Genomic DNA, 23,160 nt, shown 5'->3' on the forward strand with positions numbered 1-23,160 from the left:
ATCCAAACTTTCTGTCTACTCTTTTACTGTTGTGCTTACCACATATTAGAATTGGATACAGGGAGTGAAGGAAGTCATCTTTATGAGCTTTGTTTACTACTGAATTAACATACTAAGTGCATTGTCCATGCAATTTACATTAAAAAGGGGCTCATTAAGGACTATGAATGCCAGTTTTAAAATATGCAAAGTAGCTTTCAGAAGAAAATCTTAACAGCATTGGAGTCTAAAAGCTTGAAAAAGTGTTTATATACAAATCAGATTTTTTCAAAAGCCCTTTGGCAATATCTGTCTCCTCTTCACATAATCCAGAGGTGGGAAAACTATGGCCAGCAGGACCGTCCTGCCCAGCTCCTGAGCTCCCAGCCGGGGAGGCTAGACCCCAGCCCCGGCCCCGCCCCCCACTGTCCCCTCTTCACCACAGTCACGACGCCAAGTGGGCAGTGTGGTTTGCACCCGCCCACCTCCCAGGCTTTCAAATAAGCCTGTCCTGACACTCCGAGCGGCAAGGTAAGGGGGTGGGGGGAGGAGAGGGTTGGGTAAGGGGCAGGAGGTCCCGGGGGGGCAGACGGGGGCAGCTGGATAGGGCGGAGGTTGGGGGGGGGGGTGGCAGTCAGGAGACAGGGAGCGGGGTGGGGTTGGATAGGGGGTGGGATCCTAGGGGGACAGTTAGGGATGGGGGTCCTAGGAGAGGGTAGTCAGGGGACATGGGGGGGGGGGTTGGATGGGTCAGGGAGTTCCGGGAGGGGGCAGTCAGAGGACAAGGAGCAGGGGAGGGTCCTGAGGGGGACAGTCAGGGGGCGGGAAGTGGAAGGGGGTGGATAGGTGATGGGGGTCAGGCTGTTTGCAGATACACAGTTTTCCCTGCTCAACCCTCCATACCATTTTGCAACCCCGATGTGGCCCTCAGGCCAAAAAGTTTGCCCACTCCAACATAATCCCTTGAAAATGCATTGGGATAAATATAGAGAATTTAAACATATTGCTTCTGTTGACTGGTTTAGGAAGGAGCATCAAAACAACAGCCTTAAAAAAGAAACTACTTATACTTCCCAAGCTACAGGAAGAATGTGAAGCTACAGCAATCAACTGGGGAAGCTAGTGAAGGGGGAAGAAAAAAGCGGTAGAAGATGACCACCTCAGAATAGAGAGCTGAGCACAGAAATTCTAGAGAGAGGGGGAAGGAAGAGCTCTGTAATTCCCAACATTACAAAATAAAAGGTGAAATACATATGCTTCACTTAAACTATTTTCTTTTAAGCCACTATGGACTGCAACTTTTAGGCATTTAGGATAACAGATGAATAAATGCTACTTAAAATGTGAGTAGAAGCTTCAAAATTTGGTCTTATTTGGGGGAACTGAAATCTTTCATCTCTGCATGATGAATGCCATGGAAGAATATTGCTTCACTACTACTGCACTAAAATCACTAAATACAAATATAATATCCGGGGTGTTCCTATTACCACACGGTTATCATGATTAACTTAACATTACTTTAAACATAAGTCAGGCAGTTTTATAATTGAAGGTAATGCCCGCAAAAGCAAATATGTTACTTTCCAAAATGACATCTGTGCAAGCATATTAGATTGTAAGTCATTAATACACAAAATATGATTTTTTCAAAAATCTTACAGCATTATGTAGTGGTTAGACACTATGATCTTTACATATAAATACAATGCTATGAGCTTATAAACACAGATCAGATTTTCACCACTTTCTTCTATTAGAAATAAAGAGCCAAATAAAAAACATATTGTAGGGTACAGTATACTGGAAGCTGCATACACACGAGAAATGTTCTAACGCACAGTGTACAGATCTATGTTGAACATCCGTAGTTAACAGTAAAGTTATTTGCAAATAAAAGTGAACACTGTGTTAATCATTCAGCCTATATATCAGGGTTGACTTTCTCCCTCTCAGCCAAATTCATTTTATTGCAATCCTACACATTCGATGGAAAGTTATGCTATTGTTTCAGTTAATGTTTTTAATAAAAATTCAAATGTATACATTTCAAGGAGGGCTGTCAAGCGACTAAAAAATTAATCACAATTAATCGAGCTGTTAATAATAGAATATCATCTATTTAAATATTTGGGGGTGTTTTCTACATTTTCAAATATATTGATTTCAATTACAAAGAATTCAAAGTGTACAGTGCTCACTTTATATTTATTTTCGATTACAAATATTTACACAGTAAAAAAAATAGTATTTCAATTTGCCTAATACAAGTACTGTAATGCTATATCTTTATCGGGAAAGTTGAACTTACAAATGTAGAATTATGTACAAAAAACTGCATTCAAAAACAAAACAAAGTCCACTCAGTCCTACTTCTTGTTCAGCCAATCACTCAGACAAACAAGTTTGTTTACATTTGCAGGAGATAATGCTGCCCACTTCTCGTTTACATCACCTGAAAGTGAGAACAGGCATTCGCATGGCACTCTTGTAGCCAGCGTCGCAAGATATTTACATGTCAGATGCGCTAAAGATTCATGTGTCCCTTCATGTTTCAACTACCATTCCAGAGGACATGCATCCATGCTGATAATGGGTTCTGCTCGATAACAATCCAAAGCAGTGCAGACCAACGCATGTTCATTTTCATCATCTGAGTCAGATGCCACCAGCAGAAATTTGATTTTCTTTGTTGGTGGTTCAGGTTCTGTAGTTTCCGCATTGGAATACTGCTCTTTTAAGACTTCTGAAAGCATGTTCCACACCTCGTCCCTCTCAGCTTTTGGAAAGCACTTCAAATTCTTAAACCTTGGGTCAAGTACTGTAGCTATCTTTAGAAATCTCACATTGGTACCTTCTTTGCCTTTTGTCAAATCTGCAGTGAAAGTGTTCTTAAAATGAACATGTGCTGGGTCATCATCCAAAACTGATGCAACATGAAATATGGCAGAATGCGGGTAAGCTACTACAGCACTAATCTTGAAGTTGTCATAAGAGTATCAACTGAACATGCACTGAGCAAGGTAAAAACCTGAAGGGAACGCTTATTTCACATATGCATCTACACACTTAGGATTAAAACAGGGCAATGGTAGCTTGTGGGGCCCAATGGAGGACACAAATAGAATCCGTAAGCATGGTGAATTGGGGGGAGCATGTAGGGAGTGAGCAATATTACTACTAAGAGTTAACATCACAATACTAATGTGATAGTGGACAACAGCTTTCTTTTTTTTTTTTTTTCTGACACTGAGTCAGATCCAGAGTAGTCTATTATTCTGAAATACTTAGATAGGTGTTCCAGGTAGTTCTGTGGCCATTCTTTGGTTTTTCAGTTCACTTACTTCATACTTATAAGTATCAGGCCTCTCTGTTTCTGGACAATGTATTATTTGAGGGCTTGTATTATCAAGGTATTACTGAGAGCACATGTTTGAAGCGTGCAATCTCATGTGTATCTGTAAAATTGATTATATGGTTTTGCAAATGTCAATGGCTCTGGGGTAAAGTGTAAATCCAAACAGGAGACCTATTGGTGAGAAACTACAGGGGCTTCGACTTTTCTTCCATGTTAGCAATTGTTTTCAAATGGAGAAATATTCTGGAAATTCTACCTGACTTCTTCATAAGTCTTTTGATTCTTAGATTGTTAGCAGTTCAGGAGAAGGACCATATCAGACCTTTATTTGTTCTACAAAGTCTCCAAAATACATTTTAAGATCTATCTAAATATCTACAGGACCATAGCATGCATAGACATGGAAACATGATGGTGCCATTCCTAGTATTTTCTTACTCAAGTCCCTGAGTTTTGAATGCATATAGATGACAGGCTAGGACCTTAAACCAGCTAGCCTGTTTAAAACTATGTCACAATACATATTCTTGATAAGGCCCAATTTGTAGGTTAAAACAAAACAATACCATCAGTGGACTGTCCTAGATTCAGAATGACAGACTCTGAAGCGCATTCTGTTGCGCGCCCCATTCCTGTCATCCTGCATTTTTTCTCCTGTGCTCTGTTGAGCAACTCTTAGTCAAAAATAACAATTTTTCTCAGGATAATGCCTTTAAAAGCTATTTCTGCAGTGGCACAATAGAATATATCATTGCATAATAAAATCAAACAGCCCTTAAAATTACAGCATGTATATGTTTTACACTAGGTCTGTTACTCAGAAAGCACCATTCATCATCTTCTGACACACTGCAATCAAGCAACAAGCACAGGTTAACAGGAACTGGTGAAGGAATGTAACCTGTAGTTCAATCTCTTTTAAAAGAAAGTAAAGAAAATTAAAACATGCTCTTCATACAGCTTCAGGTAGCTCTTATTTGTCTTATATTGTACTGCAAACATCTATTAGCAACTGGTACTCAGTAAGAAAATACACTATCAATTTATCTGACTTCTGCTGATGTGGTAACTTCAGCACAATGTTAGTATTTTGAAAAAATAATATTTCAGATCACTGAAACTATTTCAAGTGAAAACTAAACATGTTCCCTCATTTCAATGTGCCCAGAATATAACAAAGGTATAACCACATACAGGAGTTTTTATTAGGTTACATCTGAACCTCTCACACAGGCTTTTTAAAATTCAGATGTTAAAGGGCTTGTCTATATGGCAATTTACTGCACAGCAAACCAGAGTGTATATCTAAAGCACCCTAGCCTGTCATTGGCCATGTGGATCCTGCTGCAGTTAGGCAAGGATTGAAACAGCATCTGCTGTTGATACATTGTGAGAGAATAGTGATCCATGAAGCTGTGAATTAAACTTCACACACAGATTACAGATTAAGTACATTTTGCAGACGCATGCCCTTGAAATTACCACCTCCCTAGTTAGGTGAACCCTAAGTCATTTAAGAACAGAAGTATGTGCTAGCATATAATACAGCAGGATGTATAATCTTATCTACTTTGATAGTTGTGGCTCTAATCCTTCCCTTTTCCCTGCAAAGGCTACAAAAAGCCTGATTAACCACCTAAACAGCTTAGTTCCAAGAATATACAAATTCTATAGCACCTAGCTGAAGATTACTAAATATCCCATTTTGTTACTTGTATAGTGGGGCAGATATGGCATGGGACTCGCAGAAATTAACTCCGAGTGCTTCACAATTTAAATTAGATATAATAGTAAGTGATAACCATCAGAGGTAGAAAAGAGATTCAACTACAATTCCTCAACTTGAAGAAAGCTGGGTAGACAACACAAGTTGAAATTCTACCAATACACAGTTCACATCTCCTAATGGCAGATTTCAACACCATCGTCTCCCAGCTCTTCCAAGACCTACTGAAGATCAGCACCTACTTCAAAAGCAGCTAGCTTAAGATGAACCAAGGCAAGACATAGCAGACACTAGTTCTAAGAAGGAAATGCTTTTAAGGACTTGCCTCCTCAATAACATCGCCTATTGTCAGGGGCACCAGCCAATTGATTGTAAAGTTGTCCCCGTGGTCCTTCTCAACTTCCTAACTGCCCATGACGGAGAGAGTCTTTCACTTCCACTTACAGATGTCTAGAAGATTATACCTCATCCTATGAGGCATACATCTGGCCACAGTGATCACCAAACTAAATTACTGCAGGTTCTAACTAGAGATGAAGCCATACTCTGAAAGAGCTTCAACTAGTACAAAATGCAACAGTCCCATGTAGGTGGTTACGAACACACCACACTCAGTGCTTTGCTCTTAACATTGACTCTCCATTAAATATGCAGTCTATTTCCAGGCGTCCACCCTAATATTCAAAAGTGTGGCCTAAAATAGATAGCAGATCATCTCCCAGTTATTGACCATGACCACCTTTAACAGCTATACTCCATTGGAACTGCAAAACTGGCAACCAACACGGGCTCGTGAACACCAACGGAACTCTTTTCATGAGAGCCAGACCCAGACAATGGAACTTATTCCTGCAAAAACAACATGACAGTCAACCTCACAGCATATGGAATTAAATGCAAAACCCATTTCTTTTATTTAGCATTTTCACAATAACTCTTCAAACATATAAAGTCAGACACACCCACTCTCAGAAAAAATTCTACCACCTATTCAAGTTTCACAGCAGAGAATTTATTTTTGGAATTTCTGTTCCTTCTTTTTATTACTTGACAGGGACTCTGGAATTATAATCATGACAGACATTTTGTTCTATGGGAGGTACATAATCATGTTAATTTCAATTATTTTCATTTTTGGGGGTAGGGGATTGAGTTAAATTTTAAGAGTATAAGGTCAGATATGAGGATAGAAGCTGGCAACACTGGAAAGGGATTTGATTTTGGACTTAAGTCAACCAGGTGCTAACACAGAAGTGTCAAATGGTGGTGCAGTAGATTGGTTTACAAACACAGATCTTTACAGAAGAGTAATCTCCCCCAACCCCTTTAGCTCTGTGCCACACAAAATATAAAAACTTTACAAGACAGCCCTCTCATCCTAAGGTGTTCAGGTTTAAAACCACTGATGCTCCACAGGCTCCAAGCACAGCTAACAACTATGCTTCATTCTATGGACTTCTCTGTGCTGAAGGAATACTGGGTAAATCCAAAAGCATCAGACATCTACTTTTCCCTGACTAAAGATTAAGCCTTCACTCCAGCTCTCAATTATTATGCATGTTACCATCCATATTTTTATCTTAGGTTTTACATTCACAGCATCAACTAACTTGATCTTGGTCAATCTACTTTTAGCTGGTGCTTTATTCAGCCACTCTTACCCTTCCCATGTAACTTTTTCTTGTGTGTACCACAGTGGCACTCAATCTCTGGGCTGCAGTTACCAGGGGATCACAGTCATCTTTTTTTTTTCCCCTCCCTTTCCTTCCCCTTTGTCATAAATATAAAGGGAAGGGTAAACCCCTTTGAAATCCCTCCTGGCCAGGGGAAAGCTCCTCTCACCTGTAAAGGGTTAAGCTAAAGGTAACCTCACTGGCACCTGACCAAAATGACCAATGAGGAGACAAGATACTTTCAAAAGCTGGGAGGAGGGAGAGAAACAAAGGGTCTGTGTGTCTGTCTATATTCTGTCTTTGCTGGGGATAGACCAGGAATGGAGTCTTAGAACTTTTAGTAAGTAATCTAGCTAGGTACGTATTAGATTATGATTTCTTTAAATGACTGAGAAAAGAACTGTGCTGAATAGAATAACTATTTCTGTCTGTGTATCTTTTTTGTAACTTAAGGTTTTGCCTAGAGGAGTTCTCTATGTTTTTGAATCTAATTACCCTGTAAGGTATCTACCATCCTGATTTTACAGGGGAGATTTCTTTATTTCTATTTACTTCTATTTTTATTAAAAGTCTTCTTGTAAGAAAACTGAATACTTTTTCATTGTTCTCAGATCCAAGGGTTTGGGTCTGTGGTCACCTATGCAAATTGGTGAGGCTTTTTATCCAACATTTCCCAGGAAAGGGGGGGTGCAAGTGTTGGGAGGATTGTTCATTGTTCTTAAGATCCAAGGGTCTGGGTCTGTAGTCACCTAGGCAAATTGGTGAGGCTTTTTACCAAACCTTGTCCAGGAAGTGGGGTGCAAGGTTTTGGGAAGTATTTTGGGGGGAAAGACGCGTCCAAACAGCTCTTCCCCAGTAACCAGCATTAGTTTGGTGGTGGTAGCGGCCAATCCAAGGACAAAGGGTGGAATATTTTGTACCTTGGGGAAGTTTTGACCTAAGCTGGTGAAGATAAGCTTAGGAGGTTTTTCATGCAGGTCCCCACATCTGTACCCTAGAGTTCAGAGTGGGGGAGGAACCTTGACACCCTTTTTAGTTGGTTGGTTTGTTTTAAAAAAAAAAAAGTGTATTTTTAACCCTTATGGTTGGGAAGATAACGTCAAAAATCTGAGCCAAACATAAATTGATGCAGGAATGGCTGTCTGAGTCTCCAAACAGCCTGAAAAACAGTAACTCCAAGAGGTATGAGCTGCCTCATTCATCTCAATCAAGGCCATGGCGACTCTGCAATTCTGTGGTCATGGAATTTAGCATGTTTCCATGATGCCACAAAATGCAGCATTATTTTTAATATGGAATTCAACTTTTTCTAGTCATGTGTCCAATGTAATCTTTTTGTCCATCTGTCTTGCTAGGAACTGCCTGTAATTTGTCTTCAGTTTTAGCTTCAAAGGGAAGTTAACTTGATTACAGTACCTGTTCCCTACACTATTCAAGAGAGTCTGGCAACAGAGCAGTTTTTCCCACCCCTTCCTCACTTACCTCTCATGGCCTCAGGGCACGCATGCACACACAAACACCCCCCCCCCCCCCAAAGAATGCTTGTTAGCAACCGAAATTCTTCAAAGGACCAGTCACAATAGCTGGCAAAGGATTCTGAGGCATGCATACAGACATTAAAAAGAGGGACAACTGAGCTCGCTGGAGACCAATTATCCATCTTTATGAAAGAAACCGACTGAATCATTCAAGCAAAAGCTTACAGATTTACAAACCTATATGACTTAACAGCAGCAATTTTGTAAGCACGACTTCGCCCTGAGCATCATACTTTGTCACTGCAAATAATGAAAGCTGCTAGCTTCAAAACATGGGAAACACTGCAGACTGTTTCAAATGTCATTAAATGTTGTGTTGGAATCTACTGCTGTCAGTCAGTCAAAGCACTTTCTCTTCATGATGCAGTCACCTGATGAATTTGTGACATGGCTGCAGATGTTTGGGAACAGAGCTACTCAATACAACAGGATAAAATTACAGATGGGTCTTCTACCCAATTTTTAGCATTTGTTCGGTGCAAGTGAAAAGGGCTCATACGTGAGGACTGCCAATTTTTTTGTTCACTGCCAGGTTATTCTACAGGAGAAAAAAAGGAAAGCTTTCTAACAACTGGTTCTTGCTGCTGGATTGGTACTGCTGTACTGATATTTACACTGACAGTGCCTGAGCCATGACAAGGAGTACCTGTGGCACCTTAGAGACTAACCAATTTATTTGAGCCATGACAGAAACTCTCATAGCAGCCTTGGGACTAGAAGTTAGTCTCTTACTCACCAAGCCATTTGAACACATTGTTCAGTGAATACGCTAAGCAGCTTTGGAAGTAAAGAGGATGCCAGTGGAACTGAAAAAGGTACTATGATACTGTAACAGTTTTGACATTTATTAAGGGGTAAGACCAATGCACACCTCCACTATTTTATGCAAAGAAATGGCTAGGCAACTTCAGCAGTTCCCCTTTCCACACCAAAGTTCACTGACTTTCTCATGGCAAAAATCAATCTTTTGGTTAAGCTCAGAGAAGACCCCAGAATTTTTCATGTTGAACATTCCTCTACTCTTGCAGAATACTACACTGATCAGCACTGGCTTGCTTTGAATGCTTACTTCCAGAGACAGAACATGAAAACTCAAGTTGGGGGTCACCAAATGGGAAGTGATAGTTGTGATCTACTGACACCTGGCATTCTCAGTATGAAAAAGATTGAGTTCAACTAGTCTATTAAGTATTCAATGTCTTTTGGTCTAACACTGAATTCATGCAGAGCTACAATACTCCATTCAGTAATAACTTTGCTTCTCAAGCGAAGGGCTCTATACATTAGTATCTCTTTAACTGCACTGTACATGGCACATCATGTTTAGGTTGTTATTATTAATACATCTTTATTAGTATATCCCATACAGCATCTATTCAGTTTTGGCTCCAATCTTCCAGACTGAGGATGAAGCTTGTTATTAGCACTAAAAACTAATGTTTTGAGTTTCTAGCTTTGTAAGATATACTGCATAATACTGATAGTAAAGAGGAACTTAAACAAAAAAACAAAACAGAGATACTTTGAGAATGAGTCCAACATAATCAGGAAAATTCCTCTGCTTTTGAGATCACTCTAGAAAAACAAACCCTGCATTCCAGTTAGGAAAGGAAGGAAAAAATCACAAAACTGAATTTGCCATGTAGAAGTCATACAGCCTGTTGACAAATTTATCCTATTTGGATAACCTTCCTAAAATTCACAGGTGAGAAAACTGCCATTCCGTTCTTAAGCAGCATATACATTTACCAATTTCTCCTCTTCAAATATTCATCTTTACATAAACTAAAAAAGTGCTTTATAAACAATTTAGAATTACTTACTCAGAAGAAAATTCAGGAGAAAGGGTGGTTTTTTGGTTATGGCTCTGGCCTAAAATAGAGGGGAACTGAGTTCAGTCCCCAGTTTTGCTACAGAATTCTTGTGGGACCTTGGACAAAGCATTTAATCTCTGTCCATCAGATCCCAATCTCTGCTTGCATGCTGTATCTCTTTCTCCCACACTTTGACCATATTGTCTATTTCAACTGAAAGCTCTTTGGGGCAGGGACCATTTTTACTATGCTTTTGTACAGTGCCTAGCAAAGTGGGGTCCCGGGCTCACTTAGGGCTTCTAGCCCCTAATATAATATAAATAAATAAGCTACATCATTCCCATCACCACTAGAAAGATTTTTAAAACCAAATTATACTACCAACACAGAGGGGTTTTTTCCTCCAAACCATATTTTAAATTGGCGTACAGGAAAATAGGAGGAAAACCCAATGGAGGCTGACAGCCAGCAAACAAGTGTGACAGGCAAAGGTAAACTACAAGCAGCAAGTAAAAAAATTACAGCAATCTGGCCAGAAACAGGGTAAGCAACATCTGTACTAGGGCGCCTCCACCCTCTGCCTGTTAGTCTCAGTGATTCATTCCCAAAATTAGAAAAAAAGAGAGAATCACACAAAGGTCTCATAGCTGTGGGCAACAGAGGTAGAAGCCATACAAAGAACTGAAAACTGTGTAAATAGATAAGGTGCCACAAGTACTCCTGTTCTTTTTGCGGATACGCACTAACACGGCTGCTACTCTGAAACCACAAAATTCAACAGCTCCAGAGACTTAGATAAATAGTAAGACAACATTTAATAATGATACAAGCACATGATTTGCCCAACTGGATCAGAACACCGGACCATCTAATCTAGGATCCCGAGTCGGTCAATAGCCAATACCTGATGCTTCAGAGAAGGTAAAACCCTTAGCACATACCATAACAACACGCCTAGCTAAATGTGACACCCTGTAGGTGAAACAAGGAAGGGGAGCAGCTCCTCCCTGACACCAAATAGCACAAATGTTACCAAAATTATATTGGGAGAATTTACTGGATACACTTGATCCTGCTTTCCCACCCCCACCATGGATCACCTAGCCCCCAAGACTGCAGCCTTCCTGTCCTCCCCAAATCACAATGAACACCTGGGCAAGGATTACGGTGGGTGTCTCACCCCCCTCCTTACTGCTCCTCCCAGTTTACTCCCTTCCAGATCTGCCTCATCGCTCCCAGCCAACCCCCTCAAACCACTACACATCACAGCCCCCTCACACAGCCCGTCTCCCTCCTCCTCCTCCCTCCCATAACCTCATCACACAACGGGTCTCTCCGCCCCCACAGTCCGCCCCAGTCCCCGCGCACAGCAGGTCTCTCCTCCCCCCCATCCCCGTAACCCCTCTGACCCCCTTGCACACCAAATCTCTCCCCCCTCGCACCCCTCCCCCCCACACACATCCAGAGCAGGTCTCTCATCCCCAGCCCCCCCGCACAGCAGGTCCCCCCTTCTCCCCCCACCTGTCTCGCCCCTCATCCCACCGCGCCCTGCTCCTCTGGCTCCGGACCCCCTTACGCGAGGTGCTTCCGACCCCTTTCTCACCTGCACCTGTTTGCGGAAGCGGAGCCGCCTCGCCGTCTTCCAGCAACAGCAGCAGCAAGAGGAAAAAAAGCCTGAGTCCGAGCCCGGGTCCGAGGGGCAGCAGCGCCCCCCGCCGCTGCCCGCTCCCGCCGCAGAGCCGCCACCGCATCTCGCCCGCTCCAGGCCCCAACGTTCAACGCCGGACACGGGGACTTGGCTCTCAGGGTCTCTGGCGAGCGCCCCCAGCGGCCGCTTCCCCCCTCCGCCACGGCCCGGCGGTCTCCGGCATCGGACCCCGCAATCCCCCTTCCCCCTCACAGAACCCAACCGGCCTCCGCAGCCGCAGCCGCCGCCATCTTCCGTGCTACCTGACCGTGAGGGGTGGAGCTAATCGACGATTGACATTCCTATACACCAATCTTCGCGCCCCGGAAGATTAAACCCTGCTTGGCAGCCCAACCCACCCCGAGCAGGGAAGTGAGGTGGGGCAAACGCGGGATTGACAAGCAGGTCTACCAATCAGTGTGCGTTTCGTATTTGGCGAGTGAGTTACAAAGGGGCGGAGCTAACTCGAGACTACCGCACCGCAGACTCAGGAGGTGGGACTAAAAGGAAGCGGGTGCGAAAAGAAGATAGGTGGGAGGAGGCGGGATAGTAGCGCCCCATGGAAGGAGGAAGGGGAAGTGAGAGCAGCGCCCCCTGCAGGGAGGGGGAGAGCAGTACCCGCTGGGGAACCCCAGGTCCCTGACCCCTCACTGTAGCGGGGGATGCCGGGCCCCACTGTCTCCTCTGGCCGCAGCTCCCTAGCACGTGCCACCAACAGGTCCCAGCTGGTGGCTAGGAACCCCTGTTGTCATGGGTCCATCCCCTGAGACGCCAAGGCTGGAGCCACGGTTCTCCTCCTGTTACGAGCAGTGGTGTGGTCCCTCTCGTCACACCTTGCCTGTGTCTGCGTCCCCACTCAGGTCAGCATGCGCCTGAGCTGCCACCTGGGCCTGGCCTAGACCTGGACGTAGTTTAAACCCTTCTGGCTTCCCCGGGTCAAATGCCCTGTGCACTGTGTGTACCTTCTTCGTAGCTAAACAAAACTGCAAAGAAATGCCTATTTCTATTCCCAACTGGAACGCCCCAGAGCCCCAAACTTTGACCAGCCTCTCAGCTCGAGAATGGGACAATAATACACATATACCTCCACCCTATCAGTGCCCCCTAAACTTGGATTATTCGTACCCTTGGAAGGACTAGTTCACAGGGAAAGCAGCGTGACAACAAGGACAGTCACAAATGGGCACACACACCTTAATATCGTCTCCATGTAGATTTCCAATGCAGAACATGATCTCGATAAAGGACACTCTACATGAAAATGAGAAACACCAGATGATGTAGAAATAAGGTACAGGTTCTTATGTTTTAGGTTCAGAATTCTTCTGAATTTTAAAAATTACAATAAGTAAAAGCAAGGTGGCAGTATTAAATGGAATAAATGGGTGTTTTAATCCTAATCAATGAGGTGCTAATATATAATGAGGAAAAGTTGAGACATATGCAAATTAGATTTCCAGTTTCCCAATAATTCAGCAGAAAAGGCTAATTACATCAAGATTAGATAATGGCTTTCAGAGCACAAATTGTCTAAAGATATATTCATTAACTGCACAGGTAAGACTTCAAAGTTATATGAACTAAATGGAAATTATGACATTATGTCCGGGACAACACACAAACCCAAATCCTTCCGATGTCTTAAAGCAATTTTTTTCTAAGGTCATTTTGCCCCACAAAAGAGGATCCACTTCAACTCCAGCTACTCTGTGTCTCCTTTAAATATCCTATCACTGGCTTGATGGCATCAATTTTATTACCAACTGACCCATATTCTTAAGGTGTTCTAATTAGTTTTCCTTTTTCTCAGAAATATTTTGCTTGCACAGTACTACGCAGAAAAAAAATCTTAATTTTGATTTTAGAATACATTTACTGTATTGTTAAAGCTCCAAACTGTCTGTTGTGAGTTCTTAAAAACCAGCATTAGACCATTCCAGAGCTTCCTTTATTTGACTATCAGTGCACATCTCAGAAATTGGAGGGCACAAGTTAGCCCTAAAATGAATGTGTTTGTGGAATAATATTACCCTTTTTCCATGTACAAATAAGAACCATATAGCTTCAATCTGAATAACTTATTTTAGACGGAGGGAAAACAAGAAAAGAACAAAAAGTAAGCTTTCCATGAGAGAGACTAGACCATGTGTCTCATTTGTAATATACTACATTAACTCTGCCTCAGAAAATTGCAGCTGCTCCTTCACACAGACTATAAATATTAAGGTGAATGTGACAGCATGCATTACTAACTTCAGGGACACCTCCATGTGACTCATCGGAGCTTAGCTTTTGACCAGTCTGATGCCCCCTACTTCAGTTGCTCACCCTGTGGTCTCTCTCTCTGAGGTCCGGTTACTCCCTCCTTATGACAGTGTGCTCCCTCTTCGTGGCTTGGCCTTCCCACTAGGTCACTATAGTATTCCCCTTCCAGGGTATCACAGTCCCTAACTGTCCCAGCCAGTCTTCCAATTCACTGCCAAGACTGTACCACTTTCCCAGTGGCTAGTAGGGGAATCCAGGCCCACCATCTACTCCAGATCCCAGCCCAGGAATCCTGTGCCCCAGCAACCACAGTCTACCCAATTTCAGACCCTGTCACTGTTTCCCTGGGCTCTTTCCTACCTTCTTTCCTCTGTCTTCTGCACCCTTTCCTGCCCCCTCAGGTTAGGGTTGCCAACTTTGTAATATTTAAAAACCGGACACTCCAGCAGGAGATATGGAACCTCCCCCACTCCACCTTTTCCTGGGGTGCGACCTGAACTGTGGGACTGCTGAGACCTCTGTCCCACCAACCTGGGGTATCCCTCTCACACTGTGATTCTGTGACAAGCTACAAACCTCTGGCAGGTACTGCACGTACACAGATATCCACAGGCAGGAACACATCCAACTGAGTTACATGAATGCTTCTCCCAGCCACTCATGAACCAACAATAGAGAGGCTCCAGCCAATTCCCCTAGCTCCTCAGCCTTGCACCCTCGGAATATACCATCTTGATTTGGTCAGAAGCCTGACCAGTGTAAGTTCATTACCCAATCCACCCCTCCCTCAACGTGGAAAGGACGTACACACTAGCCTTTGTACACAGAGCTGAGATTTCCCAAGCACTTCAACCAAAACAGACTGTTTATACAAAACAGATTTATTAACTACAGAAAGATAGATTTTTAAGTGATCATAAGTAGTGAGCATAGAGATCAAAGTTGATTACCTAAGAAATAAAACAGATTCATAGTCTTAGTTTTATAAACTAAACAGGATTTGGGTCAAGCGGTGTCTAACCCTGATCAATAGTACAAACAGGTTACATACAGGCTGGAACTCTCCTTCATCACAGGACCACCTCCCCAGTTAAAAATCTTTGTCCCGCAGACCTATTTCCAGGTGTTGAGTTGTGGGGGGAGTGAGGCCAAGTCATGATGTCAGTCCCCTTCTTTTATAGTTTCTTCCAGCTTGCTGGAAAGATATTTTGCTATGATGTGGATCAAGCAGCCTCCATTGTATATATACTCTCTCTGAGAAGTCTCCATTGTATACAGTTCCTGGGATAGTTGTTGGGAGTGTGGCTTCCCTTTAATGGGCCATCAGCACCTCTGGCTACTCCATTGTTGTGCCTGAAAGGCTGGTTGTGGGTGTTCCCAAACTCACAACATATTTCAATAACACACACACATAGTAAAACTTCATAACTTCACAAACAATGATAGCACATATGTTCAACAGTTCAAGACTTTGAAAATGATACCTCACGAGTACGTAGGTGATCAGACGACCCGATTTTATAGGGACAGTCCTGATATTCGGGGCTTTTTCTTATATAGGAACCTATTACCCCCCACCCCAGTCATGATTTTTCACACTTGCTATCTGGTCATCCTACTCACAAGGCATATTTTGTACAAACCATATCATAATTATATGACAGTGGTGAATATGGAGGTTCCAGGGTGCTGCTTGGAGGTACAGTGTCACATCCATTTCTTCCCCCCCAAAGCCTCACACCTGCCCCACCTCTTCCCCAAAGACACTCCTCCTACCCCACCTCTCCCCAGGTCAGGAGGGACTCACTTGCAGAGCTAGGGCTAGGAGCTGCAGCCGCCCAATGCAAGTAAGAGACAGCCCCATCTGAGTAGGGAATGGTGCAGATGATGACCAAGTGCCTCCCCCACCCACAGTAACTGACTTTCGGTGTCCAGTCAGTAGATCTAACTGGACACTGTCAGGTCCCCTTTTTGACCAGACTTTATGGTCAAACACCAAATACCTGTCCACCCTACCCCAGGTTACCACTGGAGCCTCCTCTGCTCCCCATGGCTACTTCACACTCTCTCGTGTTCTTGCCAAAGTCTATATTCCCAGGCAGGATCCCAGGGTTTGTTCCCCTAGGACTCCTCCTTTTCTCTTACCAACACCCATCCTCTCTAAAGAGTCCCATTCCTCCCCCTTACAACCAACTTCCTCTCTTTATGCCTAGCCCAGCTCCTCCCCCACCTGGGTTTCATCAGCCATTAGGACTTATCAGCCCTGACTCTTCTCCAGGTTCAGCCTATCACAGAGTTAATTGGCCTTTTTTTGCCTAGTCAGGCCTTGTGTGCGGTAGACACCCCATCATAGTGCACCTACTGAAGCACTGGGGATAGGCAGGAGCCCCTCCCTCCTTCATCTTAAGGGGAGGAGCCACCAGACCCAGGCACCATATAATTTCAGGGAGCAACAAATAAAAATCAGGGATCCAGAGGGGGACCCTGAGCAGAGAGCGCCCACTGCTCCTCAAAAGGCATCAGGGAGCCAGTGGACATGAGGAACTCTGCCCAGAGACATGACTTGAGGGAGGAACAGGAGAATGACCAAAGGACAGTAATGTAGAAGGCATGTTTCAGAGGGTTGAGGTGTGATGCGCCAGAACACCTGATTTTTTCATTATTAGTTTACCACTGTAGTCTCTGTGGAGAAAGTTTACAGTGGGTAACACCCTCAATAAGTGGGACTTATCACAGTGCTGTACACAGAAAACAAAATTATAGTAGTTACAAGGCTACGTACAGCACAGACATAATTTTTGAAAATTAGTCATTCTTAACCTTAGGAAGGAGAGGAACTAGGTGGATAAGCAGTTCCTTTCACCCTAAAATATCTGACCCTGATTTTTCTCTTACTCTCCAAGTGCCTTATAAGTGTTCCCCTGTAGTGTCCAACCTCAGATGCACTGAACACTCACAGAAAAAGCAGGTCTCCTGTCCCCAAGGGAACAGTGTACATACCAGCTTGTATGATTCAACTCAGGATCAGCACTTTGTTTAATATCACAGCACTTAGATATATTTATAGTGAAAACAAGGATAAGTTTATTACCAAAGATTCAAGAAATAGTGTGTAAAGATAATGTAAACAAAAGATTACGTATAAAAAAACAAAGTCATAACATGCTTTCTAGAGACTAAACTTAACAGGTTAACCTCCTGTCTAAAGAAGTTTATCTCACCCAAAGCCTTCTGCAGCATCTTCAGCCAAAGCTGATTGTGATCCCATTTTGATTAATATAAACACACTGCCAGTTTACTTCCTAGGTGCAGGATAAGGGGATATCCTTTTTGCCTTCTCCTTATATCTCCAAAGTTAATTGTATGTACTCAGAGACAATATAACCCAACCATTGCTTGTTTTAGCTGTGTGCTCTTCCCTGTTGACTTTGAATGTGAATGTCCATCTATTGTGTTATCTTACAGTGCTTAATTTACATGCTGTCAAACAGACACTTGAATAAACATCTTTTGTCTGACTGAAAACCTGTTTGTCAACCCTGCCTTCACACAGACTTTAAAATGTTTTCAGTATAGATATGTAACTTCCTACAGTATCTGTACATACATTTGACAATGATATTACTGACCAGAGTGACCCTGCCTTTCATTTATGACTTCACATAACATTCTTTGGTTACCAGAATGTACATAGCAGCATTGAGGGGTTCTGGTGTCACAAGGATATTTGTATTGGGCCCCTTCTGGCTCCCTCTATCTCACATTGGGTCCACATTTTCTATCATTATAGAATAGGATATCATTATAGGATAGGATACAGAGGGCCCTAGACAAATTAGAGGATTGGGCCAAAAGAAATCTGATGAGGTTCCACAAGGACAAGTGCAGAGTGCTGCACTTAGGACGGAAGAATCCCATGCACTGCTACATTCCAGGGACCGAATGGCTCGGCAGCAGTTCTGCAGAAAAGGACCTAGGGGTTACAGTGGACGAGAAGCTGGATATGGGTCAACAGTGTGCCCTTGTTGCCAAGAAGGCCAATGGCATTTTGGGATGTATATGTAGGGGCATTGCCCAGCAGATCGGGGGACATGATCGTTCCCCTCTCTTCGACATTGGTGAGGTCTCATCTGGAGTACTGTGTCCAGTTTTGGGCCCCACACTACAAGAAGGATGTGGAAAAATTGGAAAGAGTCCAGCGGAGGGCAACAAAAATGATTAGGGGACTGGAACACATGACTTATGAAGAGAGGCTGAGGGAACTGGGATTGTTTAGTCTACGGAAGAGAAGAATGAGGGGGGATTTGATAGCTGCTTTCAACTACCTGAAAGGGGGTTCCAAAGAGGATGGCTCTAGACTGTTCTCGGTGGTAGCAGATGACAGAACAAGGAGTAATGGTCTCAAGTTGCAGTGGGGGAGGTTTAGGTTAGATATTAGGAAAAACTTTTTCACTAGGAGGGTGGTGAAACACTGGAATGCGTTACCTAGGGAGGTGGTGGAATCTCCTTCCTTAGAAGTTTTTAAGGTCAGACTTGACAAAGCCCTGGCTGGGATGATTTAGTTGGGGATTAGTCCTGCTTTGAGCAGGGGGTTGGACTAGATGACCTCCTGAGGTGCCTTCCAACCCTGATATTCTATGATTCCATGATTCTAATCCAGACTACAGCACTATCATTGCAGATGTGATAAAAGACCCCATCTACTACATATCTGTGTAGGCATGTCTAATGTGCCAATCACCGTAGTATCAAGGTGTCTACATACAATAGGATTATAGATACATCTGTAGCCATTTCATAAGTTTACAATATAAGGGTGTTCTCATTTCAGCAGTGAGACAACAAGCAGATAGTGTTTCTTAGATACAGCAGATACATTTATTTCACAATCCACTTATCATAACTGAACATCAGGCCTTTAAACCAATAAGACGCCAAGTTACAACAATATTCTGGGTGTTATGCTCGGATATCATCAGAGGTACTAGTCAGAGTGCAAAGTTTCCCAATGCCATTTTCTAATTGTGATACAATAAGGTACTGTGAGTGATAATAAAGTACACAGTAAGTCAGTAAAGCCAGGAGCAGAATACAGAAAATCTAACTCCCAGTCCCATGCTTTAACTACTTGCCCATGTTGCTCTTCACCTTCAGAAAAATAACTATCAGAGCGACAAAGATACAAAAATCTACCCTCATCACCAGGAATTGTACAATCTACCTACAGATGTTTCTGCAGTGAGACATTTGTAGCAACTATATTAGGCTAATACAGTGAGTAGTATTATGACAAATAGTCCAGTAGACACTTAAAAATTAAACATTTCCAAACATTTATATTTATTAAAATGAAGTAAAAAATCTCATACACAGAATGGGATATACATTACCCAATAGCACAGCCTCCTGTTTCTTGATTATGCACTGTTAACGTTGCCAAATTGCTGTTATGTGTGGGAGGTGTTAAAAAACTTTTTTTAGAGAGAAATAATTGGATCAACTGACGGATGTGTAGTGTTTTATTTCTGGCAGATTTTCTTAAATGCTTCTGATAATTTTATTCATTTGGAAGGAGTGTTGTCTAGCAGCTAGAGCAGAGAACTGGGAGTCATGAGTGCTGGGTTATTTTACCAGCTCTCCTTGAGATGAACGATGTGATTGTAAGCAAGTCACTTAAGCTCTCTGTGCCTCTGTTTCTCCATCTGTAAATTGGGCATAATACTTCATTGCACCATGGGGCTATTGTGAGACTAAATTAATTAATATCTCTGAAGCAATCTGAGATATTTGCATTACACCTTGCTATAGAAGTGCAAAACACTATTTATTATTGATTTGATTAATATATTTTATTTTACTTGAGTAAATATTTTCCACTTCTGCAATACCCTCCATCTGAGGACCTCAGAGTGCTTTACAAACATTTGCTAATTAAGCCTCATGACCCCACTGATATGTACATAAGTATTATCATTCCTACTTTACAGCTGAGGAAACAGATAGAGAGCCTGATTCTCAGTTGCTCCATTTCTATACATGAGGCAGGATGGAGAGGCTAGGCAAGGGCTTTTTAGACCCTGTATAAATTGGAGCAGCTGGGCTGGAAGAAGCGTCAGCTCTGCTCCAGCTAGGTAGGACACATACTCAGGATGTTGTTTTTTCCCCACTTGAAGGCCCTTTTATGTTGCCAGAGTGGCATAAAGAGTCCATAGAGTAACTGAGAATCAGGCTCAGAAAGATTAGTAACTGCAGAACACAGAGAATCAGTGGCATAACTGGAAGTGGCCCCTGGATCTCCTTATTCCTAGATCACTATTTTAACTTTTAGACTTTTCATTTATTTTGCATTATCTTGAATGATGATGGGGATTTCCCCCCATAAAAATAGACTGTCCAGTGCAGGGTTTTTTGTCTCTATTGTTTGCGAACAACATATTTTTTCCACTTATTTTTGTCTTTTCCAGTGTAACAAACTAATTGTTTCCCCATTGATTTTAAATGCGGCTGAAGTTAACATGGCTGACTTTGTTTAACAACAACTTGCATTTATTTGGCTTCAGAGTAGCTTGATGGTGTTTTTACAGCTCTGGGGATAGGGTTTCATAGTTAACCGCTTTGCAGAGCCAGCATGAGAATACAAAATGTGGTTTAATGGATCCCCAAAAAATTGGCTATGGAAGAGTAGCTTCAAAACCAGGGGTCTCAAACACATGGCGGAGTTATTTCCTGTGGCCCGCCATAGGCGCCGACTCCACCGGCAGCCAAGCTCCCCTATCCCCCTCCCCTCCATGTCCCCGTTCCTCTGCCTCCCTCCCAGTGCTTCCTCAGTTACGTGTATAGATTTAAAGAAAACCCTGTTACAAGAAAATATAAAATTGAGAATACCAAAATATAAATGACTCTTTCCCCATTACTACATTTAAAGAAAAGTTGGTGAATCAGACTAGTTGAGACAATTTAACTGGAACAGTTTGGCTAAAATCAAAACAACATTCAAAGCATACAATTAAAATAGAACTTATTTTTCTCTCCCAATTTCCCCTTGCTGTAATTAGCATTGCCCAGGCTTCCGTTAGAGGGGCTGCTGCAAAATGCTTCAGAGTTAGGGATAATAGCCTGCTTTCTGCTCCTGGGCTTAGCTTCTCCCAACTCACACAGAACACATGGCCTTCTGCAAAGCAGCTGCCCTGACTGCTTGCCCTCATGAAGTCTGACCCTAACAACAGGGAACTTATTGGAGCATACCCAAAACTACCACACCCAATTCCAGAAGCTTCTGGATGTGGAGTGCTTAATCTGCCTAGCAACCATCTGTCTCCATCGTTCAGCTGGAAGAACAGTGCAGTTTCTTTTTGGATTCCAAGCGCTGCTTGCTGCCCGTTATTGTGAATGTACAGTACAAGTGAACAGCTTCCTGGCTGTGCTGCGGTGATCCAGGTGCCAACGTGTCATTGCATCTATGTTCCGTGAAAAATGTGCAGCTGTAACAAAACCATCTTCTGTGGTTTTCCATATTAAACATATTCAAAGTTTAAAAAAAAAAACAAAAACCAATGACCCAGACACAGTTAACTCCTACCTCCCCGCATGGGTCTCTTAAAGAGATATCTCTCTATTAGGCAAAAGGGTTACACAAACAGGTGCTCCTGAAAATTGTGCACACACATTTTTGGATGCTGGTTGAAAATTGAGTCTGCAGAATCTAGAAGTGCCCAGTAATTTTAAAATAAGCTAAATAATAGTCCTGAAGCCATTGGCATATTTCTTTAAGTATTTATTATCTTCTTGACTAATGCAGTTTCTGATTTGGATTTGTATCTGTTTCTGAAATGCCTGTGAAAATTAATATAATACATCTCTATTGGCCCAGATAAAATATTATATCCCTATCGCCTCAATATGACAAGGTACTGAGTATCATCAACTCCCACTGATTTAACCAAGGGCTCTCATGACCTTGCAGGAGGTGTTCAGTCAACACAATCACAGAGGCTTGGTCTTTGCTCCCTGTTGCATAACTTTCATGTCTGTACTGTATTATAAGGTTTTTGCTTCCCCCTTCCATTTGTTTTTAGGAAATATTATACTTGAACTCTGTGCAAAGTTAGAACATTCTAGTCCAGACACAGTATGGCAGGAGCACTACATATAGTAAGAAACTAGTTAATCAAATGAGTATCTACTACAATGTTTGTTTAAATAGATATGTATATAGACTAGGGCTGTCGATTAATCACACTTAACTCACGCAATTAACTAAAAAAAAATTAATCGCAATTAATCGCACTATGAAACAATAGAATACCAATTGAAATTTATTAAATATTTTGGATGTTTTTCTACATTTTCAAATATATTGATTCCTATTACAACACAGAATACAAAGTGTACGGTGCTTACTTTATATTATTTTTATTACAAATATTTGCACTGTAAAGATGATAAACAAAATAAATGGTATTTTTCAGTTCACCTCCTACAAGTACTGTAGTGCAATCTGTTTATCATGAAAGTGTAACTTACAAATGTAGATTTGTTTTGTTACACAGCTGCACTCAAAAACAAAACAATGTAAAACTTTAGAGCCTACAAGTCCACTCAGTCCTACTTTTTGTTCAGCCCATCGCTAAGACAAACAAGTTTGTTTTCATTTACAGGAGATACTGCTGCCTGCTTCTTATTTACAATGTCACCTGAAAGTGAGAAAAGGCGTCCGCATAGCACTTTTGTAGCCAGCGTTGCAAGGTATTTATGTGCCAGATATGTTAAACATTCGTATGCCCCTTCATGCTTCAACCACTGTTCCAGAGGACATGTTTCCATGCTGATGATGCTCATTAAAAAAATAATGTGTTAATTAAATTTGTGACTGAACTCCTAGGGAAAGAATTACATGTCTCCTGTTCTGTTTTACCTGCATTCTGCCATATATTTCATGTAACTGCAGTCTCAGATGATCACCCAGCACATGTTCATTTTAAGAACACTTTCACAGCAGATTTGACAAAACGCAAAAAAGGTACCAATGTGAGATTTCTAAAAATAGCTACAGCTCTCGACCCAAGGTTTAAGAATCTGAAGTGCCATCCAAAAATCTGAGAGGGACAAGGTGTGGAGCAT

The 23,160-nt window shown here is 42.3% G+C and overlaps 1 protein-coding gene across 2 annotated transcripts in view; it reads right to left on the reverse strand.

The window, feature by feature from the left end:
* Positions 1-11,931, reverse strand: part of LMTK2 (lemur tyrosine kinase 2) — an 89,669-nt gene extending 77,738 nt beyond the window's left edge. For both annotated transcript variants that reach the window (XM_077828079.1, XM_077828078.1), the window contains exon 1: positions 11,692-11,931. In XM_077828079.1, coding sequence (XP_077684205.1) covers positions 11,692-11,839 — 148 coding nt within the window. In that variant the 5' untranslated portion in view covers positions 11,840-11,931. The remainder of the gene's footprint in view (positions 1-11,691) is intronic.
* Between the last annotated feature and the right edge of the window lie 11,229 nt (positions 11,932-23,160).

Source organism: Eretmochelys imbricata, chromosome 10 (assembly GCF_965152235.1).
Source record: "Eretmochelys imbricata isolate rEreImb1 chromosome 10, rEreImb1.hap1, whole genome shotgun sequence".
Taxonomy (NCBI): Eukaryota; Metazoa; Chordata; order Testudines; family Cheloniidae; genus Eretmochelys; species Eretmochelys imbricata.